Source organism: Rhineura floridana, chromosome 3 (genome assembly GCF_030035675.1).
Source record: "Rhineura floridana isolate rRhiFlo1 chromosome 3, rRhiFlo1.hap2, whole genome shotgun sequence".
In the NCBI taxonomy this organism is placed as follows: Eukaryota; Metazoa; Chordata; class Lepidosauria; order Squamata; family Rhineuridae; genus Rhineura; species Rhineura floridana.
Window position 1 is genome coordinate 27,256,197 of NC_084482.1, and position 20,594 is coordinate 27,276,790.

The 20,594-nt window shown below is 42.4% G+C and overlaps 1 protein-coding gene and 1 long non-coding RNA gene across 9 annotated transcripts in view; one reads left to right on the plus strand and one right to left on the minus strand.

Moving 5' to 3' along the window:
• LOC133379579 (unconventional myosin-Ia-like) overlaps positions 1-20,594 on the minus strand; it is an 84,576-nt gene that overhangs the window by 53,588 nt on the left and 10,394 nt on the right. For 3 of the 5 annotated variants that reach the window (XM_061615142.1, XM_061615139.1, XM_061615141.1), the window contains exons 2-6: positions 8,231-8,390; positions 5,772-5,887; positions 5,576-5,670; positions 1,980-2,084; positions 1,288-1,334 (exon numbers count right to left, since the gene is read on the minus strand). In XM_061615142.1, the coding sequence (XP_061471126.1) occupies positions 1,288-1,334; positions 1,980-2,084; positions 5,576-5,670; positions 5,772-5,887; positions 8,231-8,350 (483 nt within the window). In that variant the 5' untranslated portion in view covers positions 8,351-8,390. Of the gene's footprint in view, positions 1-1,287; positions 1,335-1,979; positions 2,085-5,575; positions 5,671-5,771; positions 5,888-6,647; positions 6,713-8,230; positions 8,391-9,532; positions 9,577-20,594 lie in introns of those variants that run through there. The other 2 variants (XM_061615140.1, XM_061615143.1) reach the window with 2 other exon arrangements.
• LOC133379580 (uncharacterized) lies at positions 7,465-20,461 on the plus strand. 4 transcript variants are annotated; one of them, XR_009761214.1, is made up of 5 exons: positions 7,465-7,542; positions 7,638-7,721; positions 7,802-7,886; positions 9,727-9,899; positions 19,343-20,461. It is a non-coding gene; the product is annotated as an uncharacterized LOC133379580 (long non-coding RNA). The 4 variants fall into 4 exon arrangements; XR_009761215.1 differs by having other exon boundaries at positions 7,827-7,886; positions 9,727-9,912; positions 19,343-20,460; XR_009761213.1 differs by having other exon boundaries at positions 7,827-7,886; positions 19,343-20,458.

Consider the following 20,594-nt stretch of genomic DNA (forward strand, 5'->3'; position numbering starts at 1 on the left):
AGCCCTGGTGGGGATCTAGATCAGGAAACTGCATGTGGGGGGGGGCGCTTGCCCACTCTTCCTCAGGGCCACTGTTCCATTCAAAACTGTACCCTTCCCCCACAATAGCAGCATCTGCCATTTTAGAACATTGTGAGGACTCATTCAAAGATATCCCACCCTCTCATCTAGTTTGGTCAAATACAGCACCGCCTACAGACTCTGCCCGACAGAAGACTATATTTTATGGTGTTTTATATGGATTAACAAATCCATACAACTATCTCTTGGCCCTGGCAGATGCCCACCTTCACCCACTGCTGATTCCAGGTATGCTTCCATTACAAGTGACCTTTCCTCTTCCAAGAAATTTTGCTGTACATATCAGCTGTTTTCCCATATTCCTACATTAATATATTTCCCCCTCTGGAGTCAGAGCTGTCTGTATCTGTGATTCTTTGATTTCATCATGCAAGTAGGTGCAGAAAAGTATCCTGGAAATCTCAACCTTTTTTTGGTAAAAAAAAAGTACGTTTCTAGCCCTCAAGGTTGTGAAAGTAGAATTGGGTATCTGGTTTACACACACACAAAATGATCTGCGTGTGTAAATGGTCAGAAAGCAAGGTGGTATGACTCTTTCCCATCTCCACCAAGAGCAGAAGAAGAGTAAATTATGCAAAATAAGCCAATAATACATGAATGATTTATTCACATCATATGTGCAAGTCTCATCATTCGTCTTTTCTTTACATTACCAATGGAAATCAGTTCCCTCAGTTTCTCATTTTCCCAATCTTAAATTCAGTTCTCCACATTTCTGTGGTAATTTGTGATTTTCAAAAAGAAAAATCCTAATAAAAATTCTTCAGCATTTGAGTGTGAACGTCTCCTCATTTTTGTACTGTATGCAGTTTTGACTAACATATAAGTTTTTGTATTCTCTGTATTCTAGCATAATGCATTTTTGTATATTATTTTCATTAATATATTCATTTTTATGTGCACATTCCCCTAATGTATACATATTTGTAAACATTGTATGGCTGGACAACTGCATTGCAAAATTTGGATAAGTGTGAATTTTGAAGAATGGCTGTGTTTTGGTTCTCATATTGTTTTGGAAAGTGTGGATTTGATAGTTTCAGCTTTAAATGCAAATTGAATTGAATTTCCCCCGCAACTGGTACACAATTTGAGTTGCAGAATTTTAACAGAGGGGCAGATTTCTTGGCCCCCCCTCACAAATCAACAAATCCTATTGTGACACAGACTGTCCCACATAGCATTCATTCCTCCCCAAATACTTACAAATCGTGAGGAGTTGTCATTGCGGATGGTTTTGGCGTTCCCAAAGGCTGCAAAACGGGAAGAAGAAGACCATTAAAAAATTGCACTTGTACTCAAGAATGCCTTGCCCTGTTCAGCCCATCCCAACATGCCATTATAGGTCATCTAGGAGGGGGAACAGTTATAGAATAGTATTCAAGGACTGGCTGGACTTGGGATAATGAAAACTCAAAAGGCTCTCAACAGCCCCAGGCCAGGGCAAGACTGTACTGCTAATGCCACAGGCACTGTCCAATGTATGCCCGTAACATTTGCACAACCACGCAGTGGCGTCTCTAGGGTTGGTGTCACCTGGTGCAGCCCGCAGCGCCTTCTCTCTGAGACTGTGAGTGATTGCGCACGCACAGTGCGCACATGGCTGAACGACACGGCCTGGGAGTGCGCTGCCACCGCTTCCACCTTCTAACAGCTGGGGAAGGCAGCCGGTGCGGCATGCGAAGGCTCTCATTGGTGCCTAGGCGGTGCCTGGGGGGGGCGGCTCTGGGTGTCACCCCTGTCTGGTGGTGTCACCTGGTGTGGCCCGCACCTGCCGCACCGCCCTAGTGACGCCCCTGCAACCACGGCAAGGTGCAGAAAAGTCTTGATTCTTTTCTGTCTCAGACCATTGCCTCCTCCCTATCAAATTCCCAGAGAAGAAATCAGCAGGTACATACCTTCCAGGACAGGGTTTGACTGCAGCAGCTGTTCCTTGACACAATTCACCTGCTCCCCTTTTCCACATACTGCTGCCAAATATGACATCACCAGCTTGCTGGCCTCTGGGGGTGGAGAAAAAGTGGGAGCAGCAATGATTGGGATGCGTATGAGAACTGAGGTGTGGTTATGGCCTACACTTTCTGTGCTCTGGCTCCACTCCATGGACTTATACCAGGTGTGGAGAACCTCTTTTGGCCCAAGGACCAGATTCAAATGTAGCCAGCCTTCTCAGGCAGCATTTTTTATTCCGACAAGCTTTTGGGATAGAAGGTGTTTAGGATTGGGCTTTACAAGGCTTGTTTTATTGTTTTATATTATTATTTGTATTATTTAAAATTGTTTTTAGATTTTGAAGTGCCTTTCACGGTTTTAAGGTTGTGCATAGTTTAATTGTATTTTAATTGTATGTTTTTCTATGTTTCTATGTTCTATGTTTTTAACTACATGTAGTTCTATTAGTAAGCCGCCCTGAGTTCCAGTTTGGAAAAAGTTTCAATTCAATTCAATTCCCACGGAGGGTGGAACAAAAAAAAAGCACAATAAATTAAGAAATATAAAGAAAGAAAGAAATAACCCCCTCAAATGGAATAAATGAAAATAGAACAAATGAATAAATACAGTTCCTCCACTAGAATAAAACAAAATACAATAGAATGCATTCACACACTGAAGAAGAAAAAACCCACACTATCCTCCAACCATGATCCTCCAAGCCCTACCATCACCACAGCAGAGGCTTATTTCTGATTTCAACACTGCGGCAGCCCTGTAGCTAGGGTGGGACAAATGGGTGCACCTCCCCTCCCCAGAGCTGTGTTTCACCCCGTCCCTGGATTATTATTTTTTTGAAAATTGTCTTTTTAATTTGTGACATGACAGACAATGATAGCCTCAGAAATGACAGCTTGTTTTAAGAACAGGAGCATTTAAGAATAGGATCCCCTGAAAAATTCAGTGAATAAGACAGGGCAAGTACCCTACAAAAACCTCATCTGAAAGAGCCAAAAGAAGTCCACTCACTCAAATTTTTCCCTGAGTGAGGGAGGATTTTTCATGATCACAATCACCCTATAATTACTTGTGTTCCTGAAAAGAAAAAGAAAACAGCCTGCATAGTAACATGACCCTTGAAGAGTTAAAAAATTTAACTTTATATTATGGGCTAGAGTTAGATTCCATCCCTTGGACTTTCCTTTGCTCTGCTTTTCAGTTTCACTTGTGTTTTCTACCCAGCCAGCAATAAGAAGTGTGTTTGCTGGCCTGCAGTAAGAAGTAAGTTTGTTTTTTCTGCAGTTATTAAGATGGCTTGGATGGCTTTAAAAGAAGATTAGACAGATTCGTGGAGAAAAAGGCTATCAGTGACTTCTAATGACTATGATCTGCCTCCATAGTCAGAGGAGGTATACTTCCAAAAACCAGTTGCTGGAAACTTCATGAGAGGAGAGAGCTCTTCTGCTCAGGTCCTGCTTGTGGGCTTCCCATGGGCATCTGGATGGCCACTGTGAGAACAGGATGCTAGACTAGATGGGCCACTGGCCTGATCCAACAGGCCTTTCTTATGTTCTTATGAGTAGAGCAGGATTGGGTGCTTATTGCTAAAGGGTGAAATAAAGACATAACTTAAAGTGATCTGAAAAAATATTTACCCTACGTTACCCTTTACTCTTTTAAAGCACTCGCTATAATCACAATCGTAGTGGCTATTTTTTCTTCTTTTTGATGGCAAAGGATAAAAACAGCCCTAGAGGAATAGAAACACTGCTGCACACACTGTAATTAGCTGACTGGCTGGCTGGCTACTTAGGCTGTAACTCAGGCCAAATTTCAGTTTTTCTCAATGTGTAGTTCAACTTAAGGTCTCAGGGTTGCCATGCAGAAAAATCAACCTAGCAACCAGTAAAACAAATTCCAATTGGTTTCCACAATTAGTTCCCAATTGCTTAGTTAGTTCTTTATATAGCAACCAATTAAAATGTTTTTCCTTAACTGTCCAACAGGAAGGAAAATCTAAAGATCAGGAACAAAACTAGGAGGAGGGACCCTCAAGGAGGAGTTAACAAACCCACCCTAAAATATTTATTTTCTCCCTGTCCTTCCCTACATGTGTAGTAAGGACAATTTTTTTTTTTGGGAGGTGGAATCTAAAACTGAAATTCCTAATGAAGCATCAAAGCCAAGCTCAGGAGTTCAGTGTCATTACCAAAGCAGTTCAATTCACAACACAGAAAGAACACAGGTGAAAAAGGACTGTAGCAATAGGCAAAGTCTTTGAGTCTGGTATTCCTGGGATCTCTCAAAAAAGGATCAGAGACAATTCAACAATTTAAATATAATTAATGTAAGTTAACACGCACTCTGCATGGAGGAGGAGTGAGGGGGACAGTCACTGACTTTAAGTATTGTGCACCTGAACATAAGAGTCTGCTACATCAGGTCAGTGGCCCTTCGAGTCTAGCATCCTGTTCTCATAGCGGCTGACTTCATATAAGGTCAAATGATTGGCACATGATATGCCCAAAACAGCTTCAAGGGCCAAATGGAGATGACTGGCAGACTTAATTAGGTCCACATGCCTAATTATACTCTTGTTGGGAGATTTGTGCACAATTGTTTTTGTGAGCATTTAGTGTGATTTCCTGCAAGGAAGGAGGCCAAATATATCTCTGAATAGCCTATTTATACCAGTCTATGTGGATGAGGAGATTGGAACTATGGTGGTTTGCAGTTAGCACGCCACAGAAGCCATATCAGTCTCTTTGGCATAGATCAGACTTCTGCTGGTGTTCTCCAGATGTTGTTGGGACTTCAGCCTCCATTAGCACCAACTGATGGTCAAGGATTCTGGGATTAAGTCCACAACATCAGTTGAAGATCAGTTTATGGAAGGCTGGTCTTGACAAACTAGCCATGTTGAAAAAAGCCAACATTACTATACAAATGTATCCCACTACTCTGCTAGGGTAGTCTTCTGCAATCTTTATCCCAGTTGGTATCTGTCTTGGGTTTGAATTGATTGTATGGGTGTACTGTTGTTGTTTTAAACTATTTGCAATGGTGATTTAATTTATATATATATATAAATGCAATAGTTTAAACTGTTTTTATACATGTAACCCATGCTTTTTTTGTATGGAACTCAGTGGTATGGGGTACCAGCATCTGTTCTTTTTCCTTTTTGCTGCCCATGGCAATCATTCTAGTTTTGTCACCATCCTCCTCCCTCCCTAGTTCTACAAGGGCAACACTGAAAGTAAGAAGGTGGAGGAAGCCGACAGTCAGGGCTACCCTCTGGAACATTTGGAAGTAAGAAGGCAGGCAGGTGCAGGATGGCTGAGGGCAGACTGAGGTTGATGGGGCAGTGCCCCATTTGCTCCAATGGACCAGTCTCCACTGGTGATGATAGTCAACCTGCTGCTCTCCAGATCTTGCTAGACTACAACTCCCCTCATCCCTAACCATTGGTCATTCTGGCTGGCGCTGATGAGAATTGTAGTTCCGCAACATCTGGAAGATCACACCTGTTTCACTCCTTGAAGAACCCCTTCTTGCTCACCTGTTTTGCCAGCCCCACTCTCGCCGGTGATAAGAACACATTGGTCTTTGTCTTGCTCTTTCAGTGAGCGGTAGGCGTCATCAGCTATGGCATAGCTATGCAGGCACAATGAAGAACCATTAGGAAGATTTTCCCACCACCAGTATCCAATTTCCCAAAGCTGTCCCCTCCCCCACTCCCTTGGGGTCTCACTTACATGTGGGGTTTGACTGCAAAGAAGTTACAGCTCTTATACTCCTCCACTGTCTTTTCCGAATAAATGGGCAGAGGCTGATACGGGTTCACTGAGATCACCACATTCCCAATGTATGTCTGCAGAGGCAGGAATGTTGTTATGACTAATGAGATGCTGACAAAATGCTGCTAGTGCTCAAATTATCGGGAGAAAGAGAAGGGGGCCCTTAATGAAATCCACAAGCCCATCTTTGGATTCTTCTCCCAGTTGTAACCATATTCATGCCCCCTTCTCCCATACCCTCCTAAAAATAGCAGCTAAACTGGCCAGCACAAAAGGTAATGTGGTTTGATCTCTGCCTTGCCTCCCTGAAGTTCAGGAATTAACTAGAGCCAGTGTGGTGTAGTGGTTAGAGTGTTGGACTAGGAACTGGGAGACCAGAGTTCAAATCCCCATTCAGCCATGAAGCTCAGTGGGTGACCTTGAGACAGTCACAGTATTGCAGCGTAACCCTACCTCACAGGGTTGTTGTGAGGATAAAATGGGAAGGTGAAGAACCATGTACGCCACTTTGAGCTCCTTGTAGGAGGTAATAAAGGTATTAATTAATTAATTAATTAATTAATAGTGGAAATGTGGCCATCAGAACTGTGGGCTTATGCTGAGTGAGTGAATGAGCACCAGTCGCTACTCCCTCAGCTGGCTTTGCTTCAGTTTCCTTTCTCTTGGCCCCTGCTCCACAATCATCACCACCACCACCACCACCACCACCACCACCACCACCACCACCACCACCACCACCACTCTCTCTCTCTCTCTCTCTCTCTCTCTCTCTCTCTCTCTCTCTCTCTCTCTCTCTCTCTCTCTCCATCCCTTGGGATTAGTTTATCAGATGACCTGAGGGGGCATGACACCTGCCCTGGCCTGTAACTGTGCCTTTACACTGCAGCTTCATCTGCAGAAACCAACAGGAGAAACCTTTCACAGCAGGGAGATAAACTTGCTGATGTCTGCATATCAAGCCATCTTTAAAGGCACAGATACTGAGACCTATTGAAAAGTTGGCAGTCTTACTTAGGACACATGCCTCTGTCTGTGTCCCTGCTTTGTCCTGTGCGCTGGTCACTCAGTTCTGCATACAAAAATGCACTTAGGCCTTTAAAATCTAGAATTATTGAACATAAAAGTAAAATCCGCACCAATTCTTTGGAAGCTCCTCTCACTCTACATTTTTATCAACATGAACACTCACCTGAAGATTTAAGATTTTTGGCCTTGGAACGTGTGTATCTTTCTCCCTACAATAGGGTTAGGGTTTCACCCACACATATTTTACTCAAACGTGAGGCGTTTTGGATTTTATACAAATTAAAAGCTGTATCTGCAGGGGGCCTCAATGACCGTGTGGATATATCTGCTTTTTTGTAGGTGGTGTATGTATCATTGTAATATTCTGCATATTAGACTCTGTAATTTTGAGTTGTTTGTTCTTCTGCAAAGTGGCATATGAATTATCAGTAATTTGTATTTATTAAGTGGTGGTTGTATTGACTTTGCATCATTACTAGTTCTATGAGGTTGTTGTTCCCTCGCCTATATTCAATGGGGTTCCTGTTTCAGTCAGCTACACAAGTGATATAGCAATTTCATTGTTTTTTCTACTGTTTCTTTAACTATTGCCAGCAGCTGACCTTGATTACACCATAAATGATACTGGATTTTCAGTTAAGCTCAGAGCAGGGTTAGCCTCTCTCCTGGTAAGATGATAAGAAGTTCTTATTTTGTATATGAGGTATGTAAAGGTTTCCGAGTTTTTTTCTATTCAAACATTTTTTGTAGATTTATTAATTGTTTTTTCATGACAATCTATTATTGATATATAATTAGGACACACCATCCTCACAAGAAGATAATTAGTGAACTACGACATTGACTACTTACACAATTTGCATTTTTTTCTGTGAAGCGAAGGTAATTATGTTCTGTTATTAAGAACATGTTGTTCTTCAAATATTCTTTCAATATTTTACTTCTTATTGTTTCACATGTAGGTGATTATTGTCACATTCCCAACAGATGTTTATGGGGAACTCAAGGCTGGCTGCTAACATTTGAGTATCTTAAATATCTGAAGAGGTACTGAAACAGTTCCATATTCCCGAGTAACTGTCATCTTCTATTCATATGTTATTTGTTTCTGCCATTATTATCATTTTGGCTGTATATTCTATGGTTTTGTATTGTTTATTTTTAACTCTGTGTTATTTGTTTTTGTTATTCACATTATTCCAGTAGTAAACTACATTTTAACTGCACATTCACTGCAGTGACTTTTCTTGATTATTCCTACCGCCATACTGTGCCTGCTTCCAAGTCTCCAGTTTCCCACTATAAAGCCAAAAGGCTCCCACCCAACTCAGTTATTCCCCCACCCTTGATCCCCACCCTTGATCCCCACCCTTGATCCCCACCCTTCTTACATAGATTTCCTTATGTTGGAAGCGTTTCTCCAGGTTCTGCATTAAAGTATCTTCTGTCAGTGGGTCCAGTAACACCAGGTCTCCCACCCCAATGGTATCAAGTACAGCCATGGCCTCCATGGCTTTGGGGAGTGTCAGGAATTCCAACACGAACACCAACCTGCAAGGCAGTGGAACAACTGGGTTAAATATCCAAATGATCCTCTCGCAGAAACAGAAGGACCTCTCTACAGTGACATGTGAAAAGCTGTTGCAGACTCTTAACTCATGCAAAGCCAATGACTGTAGAGCAGGGTGGGTAGCCTGCGGCCCTCCAGATGTTATTCTCATCGTCTGGGGCTGATGGAATCCAGACGACCCCAGGTTCCTTACCTTTGCAACAGAGCAGGAGTGGGGAACCTTTGGCCCTCCAGATGTTGCTGAACTACAATTCCCATTAGTCCTAGCAAGCATAGCCAATGGCCAGGGATGATGGGAGATATCGTTTGGTAACATCTGGAGGGCCAAAGGTTCCACACACCTGTAACAGGGGGATGTTATGGTGCAAGATACTATGCAATGCCTAATACATGCATTGATGTGTGTTTTAAAGAGCAACTGCACAGAGAAGACCATCAATGCTGGATGGGGCTGATGGGAGTTAGAGTTCAACAGCATTTGGAGGGACCCACAGGCTAGTCACTCACTGCTGTTCTAGGGTTTTTTTTACTCTAATTGTTGAGAAAATACATCCATAAACAAAGGGAAACCCATAACGTGAGCTACAGTTTAATCACCCAGAAGCATATTTTGGAGACCTGCTTCTGTTTTTATGTTCCATTATCTCATTTAAGATTAAGTGAAAGCACCCTCTCAATTATGACACACTGAGATTGCAGCCTGATTAGCATGAGTGCATCTATTACTATGGTTTTATGAGAAGTGACTCCGGATGGGATTTGGCTCATAAAAGAACAGCATAAATGTCCTTTAATGGCTGTGTATGTTTCTTTCCAGTATGAGCCAAAAATACTGAGAATCTGGAGCCAACCTTAGGCTGCAATCCTACACTGTGGCTGTTTGTACATACTCCTGTTTACTCTGCATCCAGTGCACTCCCACCACTGGTTTGGGAAGTGGTGTACACACAACCCATATCTATCCTGTTGCTTCTTACGAAATACTGTGTTTCCCCTAAAACCAGCTTCAATCTAAATGGGGGAAAAGAACAACCTAGCTGTGTTCTAAGACGGTAATGTGTGTGCACTTCCTTAGGAGTAAGTGGAGGAATTTGATTCAGTTCATATTTAAAGGCAAACTTACCTAATTTACACTTTCCATCCTCCACAAAATGTTTTGCAGTGCCCCTGAAAAGAGGTTTAGATTTTGGCAAATCCCAAAAGAAGGAAGGGTTGGAAAGGTGGGGATGTAAAGGTCTTTAAGGGCAAAGCAGGTATGGTAAACATTTGAGTATTTTAGTATGCAGGTTATTTCTAAAGAATTATTTTATCTTGTAGATTTTATTGGCTTGCAGAATTTGCAGTTCTAAATGAGGTAGTCTGGATATGGTCTGAAGGCATGAGGCCACCACCTTGCTGAAGCGAAGCAGGTCTGGGTCTGGTCAATGCATGGATGAGAGACTGCCTAGGAACCACACGTATGCCATCTTGAGTTCCTTGATGAAAGAAAGGTGGGATATAAATGTAAGAAAATAAAATAAAATATTGGGACGAGGAGGCTTCAAATGTAAACAAGTGTTCAGTACATATTGGGAGTTTGTATTCCAGTACTACAGCTCAGTGAGGCCAGTGGTGTTTTATTTCAAATTAATTAATCCAGAATAATATGAAGAGATCTCCAAATGTGTAGCTGTGTTAGTCTGTTGCAACAAAAACAACAGAGTCTTATGGCACCTTAGAACAGGGCTGGGGAACCTCCACCCCTGCCTTAGAGATGAAAAGAGACATCAACTCTCTGCTATGTGGACAACAAATGTGATATAATGGTCATAGTGTTGGTAGGATATGGAAGACAAGGATACCAATCCCCATTCAGCCACAAAGCTCACTGAGTGCCCTTGGGCCAGTCATCTCTCAGCCTAGTCTACCTCACTAAGTTGTTATGAGATTGAAATGGGGGTGGGGAGTGAGCCATGTATGCTACCTTGAACTCCTTGGAAGAAAGGCAGGATATGCATGTAATAAATAAATGATAACAATAATAATACTCGGAACTAAATTGCTTTGAATTCCTTGGGACTTACTCCCAGGTAAGTGCGTATAGCAGGGGTGTGTCAACACAGCCCACTATGTCAACCACATTACCTTGACCCATTCCAGTCTGGGTTCAGGCCTGGTTATGGGACTGAATCGGCCTTGGTCACCCTGATGGATGACCTTTATTGGGAGAAGGACAGGGGGAATGGCACCCTGTTACTCTTATTTGATCTCTCAGCGGCTTTCGATACTATTGACCATGGTATCCTTCTGAGTCGACTTGGTGAGATGGATATCAGAGACACTGTTTTACAGTGGTTCCAATCCTATCTCCAGGGTTATTTTCAGAGAATAGCATTGAGTGATTATCTTTTGGCCCCTTGGCAGTTGTGCTGTGTGATGCTGCAGGATACCATCTTGTCCCCCGTGCTGTTTAACATCTGTATGAAGCCCTTGGGAGCAGTCATCAGGTGATTTGGAGTAAGGTGTCAGCAGTATGCTGACAATACCCAGCACTATTTCTCTGTAACATCTGAATCGAGAGAGACCACGCTAGTCCTGGACCAGTGCCTGCGCTTGTTGGTGGGCTGTATTAGGGCCAAAAAACTGAGTCCGAATCCTAGCAAGATGGAGGCACTGTGGGCTGGTGGTTCCCCAGTTTGGATAATTAGGTCAAATTTTGGCTTTGGATGGGGTCATACTTCCTCGGAAAGAGCAGGTCTGTAGTCTGGGGGCGCTCCTGGATCCATCCATATCACTAGAGGTCCAGGTAACTTCGGTGGCTAGGAGTGCCTTTTACCAGCTTCGGCTGGTTAGACAGCTGCAGCTATTGCTAGACCAGGATAGCCTGACCACTGTTGTCCATGCACTGATAACCTCCAGGCTGGATTGTCGTAATGAGCTGTATGTTGAGCTGCCCTTGAGATTGGTTCAGTAGCTGCAGTTGGAGCAAAAAGCAGTGGTGAGACTGCTCACTGGGGCAGGGTATCGCCAACATGTCACCCCATTGCTGAAATAATTGCACTGGTTACCTGTTAGCTAAAGGGCTAAGTTCAAGGTTCTGGTTTTCGTGTACACAGTCCTATACAGCTTGGGACCAGGATACCTGAAAGATCATCTTATCCCTTATATACCCAGTCAATCACTGTGCTCTGCAGGCGAGGGCCTCCTGCAGATACCATCTTATCAGGAGGTCTGTTCTGCACAACATAGGAAGCGAACTTTTAGTGTAGTGGTATCTACCCTTTGGAATTCCCTCCCCTTAAATATTAGACAAGCAGCATCTGTTATCTTTTCAGTACCTACTGAGGACCTTTCTCTTTCAACAAGCCTTTTAAGTAGAGATCTTATCCCAGACTGTGTCTGTGTTGGAATTGCTTTTTAATATGTTTTTAAAGCGTTTTGTAAAAAAACATTTTAAAGCTTTTTTTTTTTAAAGATGTTTTTAAGGCTGTTTTGTTGTAATATATTTTAAGGTCTGTTTTCAGGGTGTTTTTGAGTGTTTTTAGTGCTTTTGTTTGCCACACTGGGCTCCTACTGGGAGGAAGGGCAGGATATAAATCTAGTAAATAATAAAGAAATAAACCTCCTTTACCAGAGAGAGAGCAGAAAAGCTCTCCCGGATGGGAGAGAGGCTGAGCTTGAGAAGAAATCCTTGGAAACTCAGATTGGGTGGCTGACTACTGAGCAATCCGCACCTTCAAACTTCCTCCTTCTAAGGCAGGAGGGGGCAGGGCTGCCCAGCACCTGAGGAGGGACACCTTTGAAAGTATAGATCCAGTTGTCTGGCAGCTGAGCCAATCTATGTTTTCTGATTTCAAAAGAGTCTGATGGGCCATTAACCCACACCATAGAACAAAAAAAAAGTAGAATGTAATGATTGTGTTCCCCCAAATTATTTTTTCAATGACCTGAGATATAGGGCTTATCCTCACGGGAGCATTACTTCCCACTAAAGATGTGGTTTTTACCTCTGTTTTCTATTTGCACCGTCCACAGTAAGGGCTCAATTCCTGCTGCAAACACGGTGTTTTCTATTTACATTGAGGAGAAAGATCAATCACGCAGTTTCCTAATGACTATGCCTTCTAATTTTCCATTTTCACTCCCCCTGGTTGCTTGGCAATTGAGCATGCTCAGTTGGTTCTACCAGCTGCAGTAGGTTCCATTTTTAAAAAAACAACCCAGAAGTGTGATTATTTGTGTTTTCACTGCTACAATACAGCTGAAATACAAATATTTGTTTGAGCAGTATTAGGCTTTTGTGCACAAGTTAGGGGGGAAAGAAAAATAATGGCACTGTTTGCAGCAACATAAAAAAAGCCAGCAAAACAGAGAAGAGCAGCTGGAAGTTGCTTGTCAGCCCACAGGAAACAAAATGAAAAAAGGGAGAAGGAGATAATGGGTGTGGAGAGGGGATCGATTGACACACCCACCTAAAAGCATAGGAGCAAAGCATCTGCAAGGAAGCGCACAGCGCAGTGGAGATGGTTTTTCCTCCACTTTTCGTATTATCAGTGGATTGGGTTAGTACGGATTTACAGGGGGAAAACACATGATAGCTTCTGTTTGCCGGTAACATCATGTGAACCACGCTAATTAAAAGGAGATGTGAGTAGCCCAAACACACAGTAAACCACCGTGTAGATGAGCCCGTAGTGTGTAGAATTGTGGGACAAATTCTTGTGGACTAAAGCCTCCTCTATCAGGAGAGAGGGAGAGAGAGAGAGAGAGGGAGGGAGGGAGGGAGGGAGAGAGAGAGAGAGGGAGAGAGGGAGAGAGAGAGGGAGAGAGGGAGGGAGGGAGGGAGGGAGAGGGAGAGGGAGAGGGAGAGGGAGGGAGAGAGAGAGAGAGGGAGAGGGAGAGGGAGGGGGAGGGGGAGGGGGAGAGGGGGAGGGGGAGGGGGGGAGAGGGAGAGAGAGGGAGAGAGAGAGAGAGAGAGAGAGAGAATGAATTTACTGGTACAGAGTATTACTAGTATCTCTATTTTTGTTGCCCACAGCAACCATTGTGTGCTGGTGGCATCAGCAGCACTGTTATGAAGATATGAATACCGGGACCTCATTTTTTACAAAAGAAAGAAAGAAAGCACTGCTTAACCTTGTTACTTTACTGTTGTTTTAAATACAAAAATATATTCATGCCTGAGAACATCAAACCTGTGCTGCGCCATAATGAGAGGAAGCAGCAACTTCCACATGCAGGGAAGGCCAAAAGGTTGCCAGCTCGTAAGTGCTTTGTGAGGAGGAGATGCCTGGTTCCTTCCCTGCTACCCCCACCTCTCCATCCTGCACTGCCATTGATTTCTAAGGCCAGCTGACAGCTGTTGGCGGCCCAACTTCCTGCTCTGAGTCACTGGTGTCCTTGCAAACCTGGGTTGATTCTTCTTCCCAGTGGTATTAACCACTTCACTGCTGCTTTCATCCAAAGCCTGGCTTGTTGAAAAGAGCACCCTGCCTGTCTCTCAGCCTGCAAACCAAACTATAATGAAGGCTGCAATCCTATGCTCAGTAACTTGGAATTAAGTCCCCTTAAAACCAGAGCGGCTTCCGAATAAACAACGATAGGAATATGACTTATTTCCAGAGCCTAAACCTGGAAACCTTGCACTGCTACCTCACCTTTTTTTTTTTTGCTTGGTGCGAACATCCGTGAATGTGTCTCATCTGTTTTAAAAGCCATATAAGCTAGTGGCAAAACATTATCCAAGCATACTTTGGTGTCCTGCCCTTCTATGAAGTTCAAAGTTGCAATTTTGTCTTCAGGAGAAGTTCACTTTAGAGGCAGTGACTTATACAACAAAGGATGGCGTAGCATCCCTTGTTCAAATCTTGTTTCTGCCATGGATTCACGACTAGGTGACTTCAGCCTCACCCGCCATCTGTATTCTAGGGGATAATAATACTGGCTTACCTTTCAGGATTACGGTAAGGCAGAGGAGGCTGGCCTGTGACCCTCCCAAATGCTCTTGAACTCCAACTGCCATCAGCTCCAAACATCACGACCAGTGCTCAGGGATGATGGGAGTTGTTGTTACAACAACAACAACAACACCTGATTCCTCACCCTTGAAATAAAGGGCATTAAAGAAGCAGTTGCCGATCATTACACATATCTGTATTTAACATGAATTTTGTTCCTTGCTTGTCCTGTTAAAGGGGATTTTGGAGATTTATAAACAAACTACCATTTCATGCTACAACAAATATTTACCCATTTTACTTGTGAGACCACCTTACCCCATATGTGCCCACTCAAGCACTTTGATCTGTGGAACAGGCATTGTTATAGGTGCCATAATCCTCATTCCGCACTTGTAAGAAATTGTTCTTTTAGTGTGGCAGCACCTGCTCTTTGGAACTCCCTGCTTATTGACATCAGGCAGGCGCCTTCTCTGTATTCCTTTCAGTGCCCACTTAAAACTTTTTTGTTTCAGCACGCCTATCCAAACACATAGTTGTTGATCTGTTTTATTTATTTTTTTAGTTAGTAGCTGTTTTAATTGTTTAAAATATGTTTTAATTACTTGTTTTTAACTGTTCCATTGATGATTTTAATATTTTTTCTAAACTGTGTAGAGGTCTTTCCATTCAAGCGGTATATAAATTTTGTCAAATAAGTAAGTAAATTATACATTGTGCTATGTGCTGTATAATGCGTAGAACATTCTGGGGTTGCTGGGGCCATAACTTGGTAGTGAAGGACATACCAATAGTAGCTGGTATGGTGGGCCAGAAAGACATGGAGCTGTCCTCCTGTCATTAGCATTGCTGCAGCTCAGGGTAGGTCAGGGTGGTGGTGATATTGGGGCTGTGCAGGCACACTGGTACCCCCTCTCCACCAGCCACTCCTGGCTAGATGACCAATAGTGCTCTAATATCATGTAAGATCCCAATGCATCTGATGGGGGGGCATAGTTACTATGTATAGGATTGCAACCACAATCTGTTCAGTAGAAGAGGCTTACAATGTGCATTCTCCATATGCTGTTTTTTTAAAACAAACAAACAAACAAATAGAGTTGATGTGACATTTGGGACAAATTTGACAACATTCTAAAGTTCTGAAGTTTTAACATTTTCAGTTTTTTTGCTTTTGAAACTCTGAGGGATACTTTCCAAAAATGTGACTCTTAAGCCTTGCGGATGAATTTTCAGGCAATCATGTTAAATATCAATATGAAAAATACAATACAAGAATGCTGACATGAAAAAGGAAAAGATTAGATTTTTAAAAAGATTGTGAAAACATAATTTGAGTTTTTGTACATGTTCAAATCACTTGAGAATCCCTGCTCCTGATTTGTTACACACCATTCATTTGAAGCATGCTTATACCGCTTTAACAATCATGTCTTCCCCCAAAGAACCCTGGGAACTGTAGTTTGCTAAGGGTGCTAACCTCACAAAGCTCAAATGCCCAGTACCCTTACTAAACTACAGTACCCAGGATACTCCATGACTGTTGAAGTTTTATAAGAGTGCTTTAAAATCCTCCCAATATGTCTTAAGATCACCTCCACTCTTCAAATTAAGGATTACGGGGGAACTACAAATTTCACATAGTTTCGCAATTCCCTTTCCTTACAGCAAAGAGTCTGAGGGGGAGGGGAGTGGGTTTGTTGTACAAGACCTCCAAATCAACTTTAATTGGGCAACCTTTGGGGCTGCCTTTGAAGACAGTTCGGAAGCTGCAGCTTGTGCAAAATGTAGGGGCCAGATTGGTAACAGGGACCAGACGGTTTGAACATATAAAACAGATTCTGGCCTGCTTGCATTGGCTGCCTGTATGTTTCCAAGCTTGATTCAAGGTGCTGGTTTTAACCTATAAAGCCTTATATGGCTTAGGACCACAATACCTGATGGAACGCCTCTCCCGACATGAACCCACACATACACTACGCTCAACATCTAAGGGCCTCCTCCGGGTGCCTACTCCGAGGGAAGCTCGGAGGGTGGCAACAAGGGAGAGGGCCTTTTCAGTGGTGGCCCCCAAATTATGGAATGATTTCCCTGACGAGGTGTGCTTGGCGCCAACACAGTTATCTTTTCGGCGCCAGGTCAAGACTTTCCTCTTCTCCCAGACATTTTAGCATGTGTTTTTAAATTGTTTTTAATTTTTTTAAAAATTGTGTTTTTAAATTGTTTTTTTGTGTTTTAAAATTTGTATATTTGTTTTTATTGTTTTAATTGCTGTAAACTGCCCAGAGAGGTTTGGCTATGGGGTGGTATATAAATGTAATAAATAAAATAAAATACATAAATAAACCTGAATTTGCTGGCATGTGACTGTATCCCATCCAAAAATAGCAAAAGTCTGGAAGTACCCCGTGTGTGTATGCGAGATTTTCAGTGGGAAAATAGTGCACAGGGAAAGGGCTAAGAAGCCCCTCTGTTCTCATGCCAGCTTCCCACTTAAAAGTTCAGCCTCAGTGGCTGCATTGTATTAAAGAAAAACAACAACCCAAAAATGGATTATGGATTATGGAGCTACACACAGTGTTATAGGAGAATGCTGTACTTCTGCTAGTCAGGCTGCTGGCTGAGGGTGAAACTGAGAGTGGGAAGCCACTGAAGACTCTGTTTCCTGGCACTGCCTGACAATCCCCATGCATGCCTTGCTCAGCAAAGCATTTAGCCGCTGTCTGAGTTAGTAGATTGCTATTTACCCTCAGAGAAGACTCAGCAGGAAAGCTCAATAAAGCTACATCAGCAGCACTAATCGAGGAGTTCCTGTTAGCAGCACGATCATTAGCCTGACTATAAAAGAACTTTATGGCCGGAAAAGAATTGAGTAGCCTGGATGCTGTACTTTCTCATGTATATCTTGTATAACTCCCAAGTGAGAGCAGCAGACCCATCTCCTGCAGCATCTCATTCTAGTATAGGTGGGTAAATTAACAGAGGCATATGGCCAATGGTTAGTGCGTTATGGGGCACCAAACTCAGACCTGAAGCTTGGTAGCTGGGTTGGAAGCCAGAGCTCTTGGATTCTCTGGGTTTATGTGAATGTGCCCTTTCAGCCAGTGCAATGTAGTAGTTAGAGCACTTTGTCGTCTTGAGGGCCTCTATTCTGCTTTTCTTGTTTGTTGTGTGTTGCCTCTAGGGATGGGGGAGAAATGCAATACAGTTTGCATTTAAAGGCAAATTTACCAAATTCACGCTTTCTGTAATAATACGTAAACTGAAACATAGTTGTCCATTGGAATTTGCACTTATTCAAATTTTGCAGTGCTGTTCTCCAACCAACATTTATAAAATGGATATATTAAGAGAAAGTGTGCATAAAAATAAATACATTACTGAAAATAACATGCAAAAATGCATTATAGTAAGGAAAATTGTTTGCAAAAATGCATACATTAGTCAAAACTGCATACAAAAATGTGTTTATTAGGAGAAATCTGCACTAAAATGCTGCTGGATTTTCATGAGATTCTTTTTTAAAAAATAGCATATTGCTCCTGAAATGTGAAGAACCAAAGTTAAGATTAGAAAAGCAAGAAATGGAGAATATAGAAATTGACAGATCCTTCCATCCCTAGCCGCCGCATTTTCTTATGGCCATCACATGGGAGGAGAACCAAAAGGCTTCCAGATTAAAACTCAACTGCTACCTTTGTCCTCTGTAGCCGCAAACCAGTGAAGCTGTAGGCACCCATTGTGGAGTAGCCTGAACATAGCAGAGGGCTCATTTGAAATTCTCATTACAATATAGGAAGCTGGATCAAGCCAAAGGCCTATTTAGTCCAGCATTCGTTTCCTACAGTGGGCAACCAGATGCCCATGGAAAGGCCACAAGCAGGTCCAGAGTGCAACAGCGCTGTCCCCACTTGTGATTCCCAGCACTCTAGTATTCGGAGACATACTGGTCCGACAATGGAGGCACAAAACAGCCATCATAGTTAGTAGCCATTGATAGGTTTATCCTCCATTACTTTGTGTAAATCTTCTTTTAAAGCCATCAAAGCTGGTGGCTGACACTCCATCTTGTGGGAGCAAATTCCATAGTTTAAACTATGTGCTGTACGAAGATTTTCTTTTGTCTGTCCTGAATCTCCCAACATTAAGCTTCATTGGATGGTCTCGAACTGTAGTATTATGAGAGAGGGAAGAAAACCTTTCCTTTCTCATTACAGCTCCTTGTAATGCTGAAGAGGCAAACGATGCTTGCCTCATCAGCAAATGGTAGACATTAGGGGGGGAAACCTCTGCCACTCCAGCATGCTTCTCAGTTTTTAAATTTAGGGTTGTCTAATTGGAGAGTAAGTGTAGGTGTAGCTGTTAAGCGAGTCACACTAGGAGAAGGGAGACTTGGGTTCAAGTCCCCACTCAGCCATAATGAAGCTCACCTTGACCTGGTCACACACAGGTCACATACATTGATCCACACTATACATTTAAAACATATCACTTCCCTCAAATAATCATGGCGACTGTTGTGTATTAAGGGCACTGAGAATAATGAGTGAGTGAATATTCTCTCTGTGTGTGTGTATTCCTTGGGAGAAGCCATATGCTTTAAATAACCCTTAAGGGTATCAAATGAGACTTTTCTCCAAGAACTTTTACCAGGAGATGCAAACTAGCAACAGAGGAGAGAGCCTTTTCTGTGATGTCACCCCGACTGTGGAATACCACCCCATAGATGTACATCTGGTATCAACACCACAATTTTTTTGAGTCCTAGGTTAAAATCTTTTCTTTTGGTTAGGCTGTCAGCTGGTCTGTTTTCTACTTGTTCAGAAATGTGTTTTGTTTTGTCTTGCCTTTTTGGAGGGATATTATTGCATCCCCCACCCGATATGACATTTATTACATGTAACTAATTAAACAACCAAAAACAAAAAGGGGCATGGGTGAAGAACTGGACTCACATCAACATATTAAATTTAATTCCCTCTATTCTTGATATTCAGGTGTGACTGCTGATGCTTATGTAGCCAAAATGGCACCACCCACATACAAGAGGGAGTTATCAGCAGTCTAAATGCCGTCTGAGATCTGCAGAAGTACACAAAAACTGGAGGATAAAAATCTAAGAAGGGGAATCTGCAAAAACAGCCCAATGAGAACTAAATGTGCTCAGTGGCTACAAAATGCTGGCTGACTGTTGGGGAGTGGGGGACAGTGAGATTGGGTGAAAGAAGAACGGAACGGAGTATCCGGAGGAAGAGAACGGCAGACTGAATGGAACACTACACAGTAGCAGTCCATGCTGCAATATCTTGTTGCAGTTCCCATTTGTACAAGTATTAATTTTTAAATTGTCTTTTACTAAAGGGGAAACAAGTCTAAATTCAAATAATGTTGCATTTATAGGAAGGTCAACAAAAATCTGTGTGGACATTTGTATTTCCACTTTGTAGAGTATACTTTGGATAAGACAACCACTTTCCTCAAAAATTGTCATATTTAAATGAAAAACCACTTCAGGAGAGAACCATTCTGAAGAATGGAGGAAGGGAGGTGCTTTTCATGTCGTTTGCCCCTAAGTATCCATATCAGTTGTTTTATTTGGCCTATTTATAACATAAACCTGAACTTCCTCCTGTAACTTGTCCCACTTCCCAGATATTCTTATGGGTAGGAAATCTTGCTGCTAGGCAACCTAGATCTTTCCTCTTCCTTTAATTTAAGCCCATCTTGCTCTGCCCTCAGTGTTGTTGACAGAAAACAATTAGTGGTTGTGATTCAGACTTTAGGAACCTCTCTTATTTTGGGAGAAGTTAAGTCTTTTTCCAAATGGTGGTACACCTTCTGTCCCTTCTGAATTTTCCAATGGCTTTTGTGTTCCAAACAATGACAGATTTGGTTGTCCCCTCCTGATATGCCCTTCTTCGATACAAAGTGTCCAAGAGTGACAAAATGGATGCAGTATTCTTTTTTTTATTTTAGTCACAGAGCTTAATTTGTAAAATGGGAGGTGGCATAGAAGGAAAACCCCTATCTAGAAGGAGCGGATGGCTTTATTTATTTAGTTATATAAAGTATTTTCAAATCAATGAAACACTGACAGTGGAATTCCTGTCACTGCTTATTCAGAGGTAAGCTCCAGTGAGTTCAATGGGATTTACTAAGGGCTTGTCCACACCAGAGTTTACTGTGTGTTTGCAGCTGTTTGTGTTCCCACTTAATTTGTGTAGTCCACATGATGTTAGCCTCAAATAA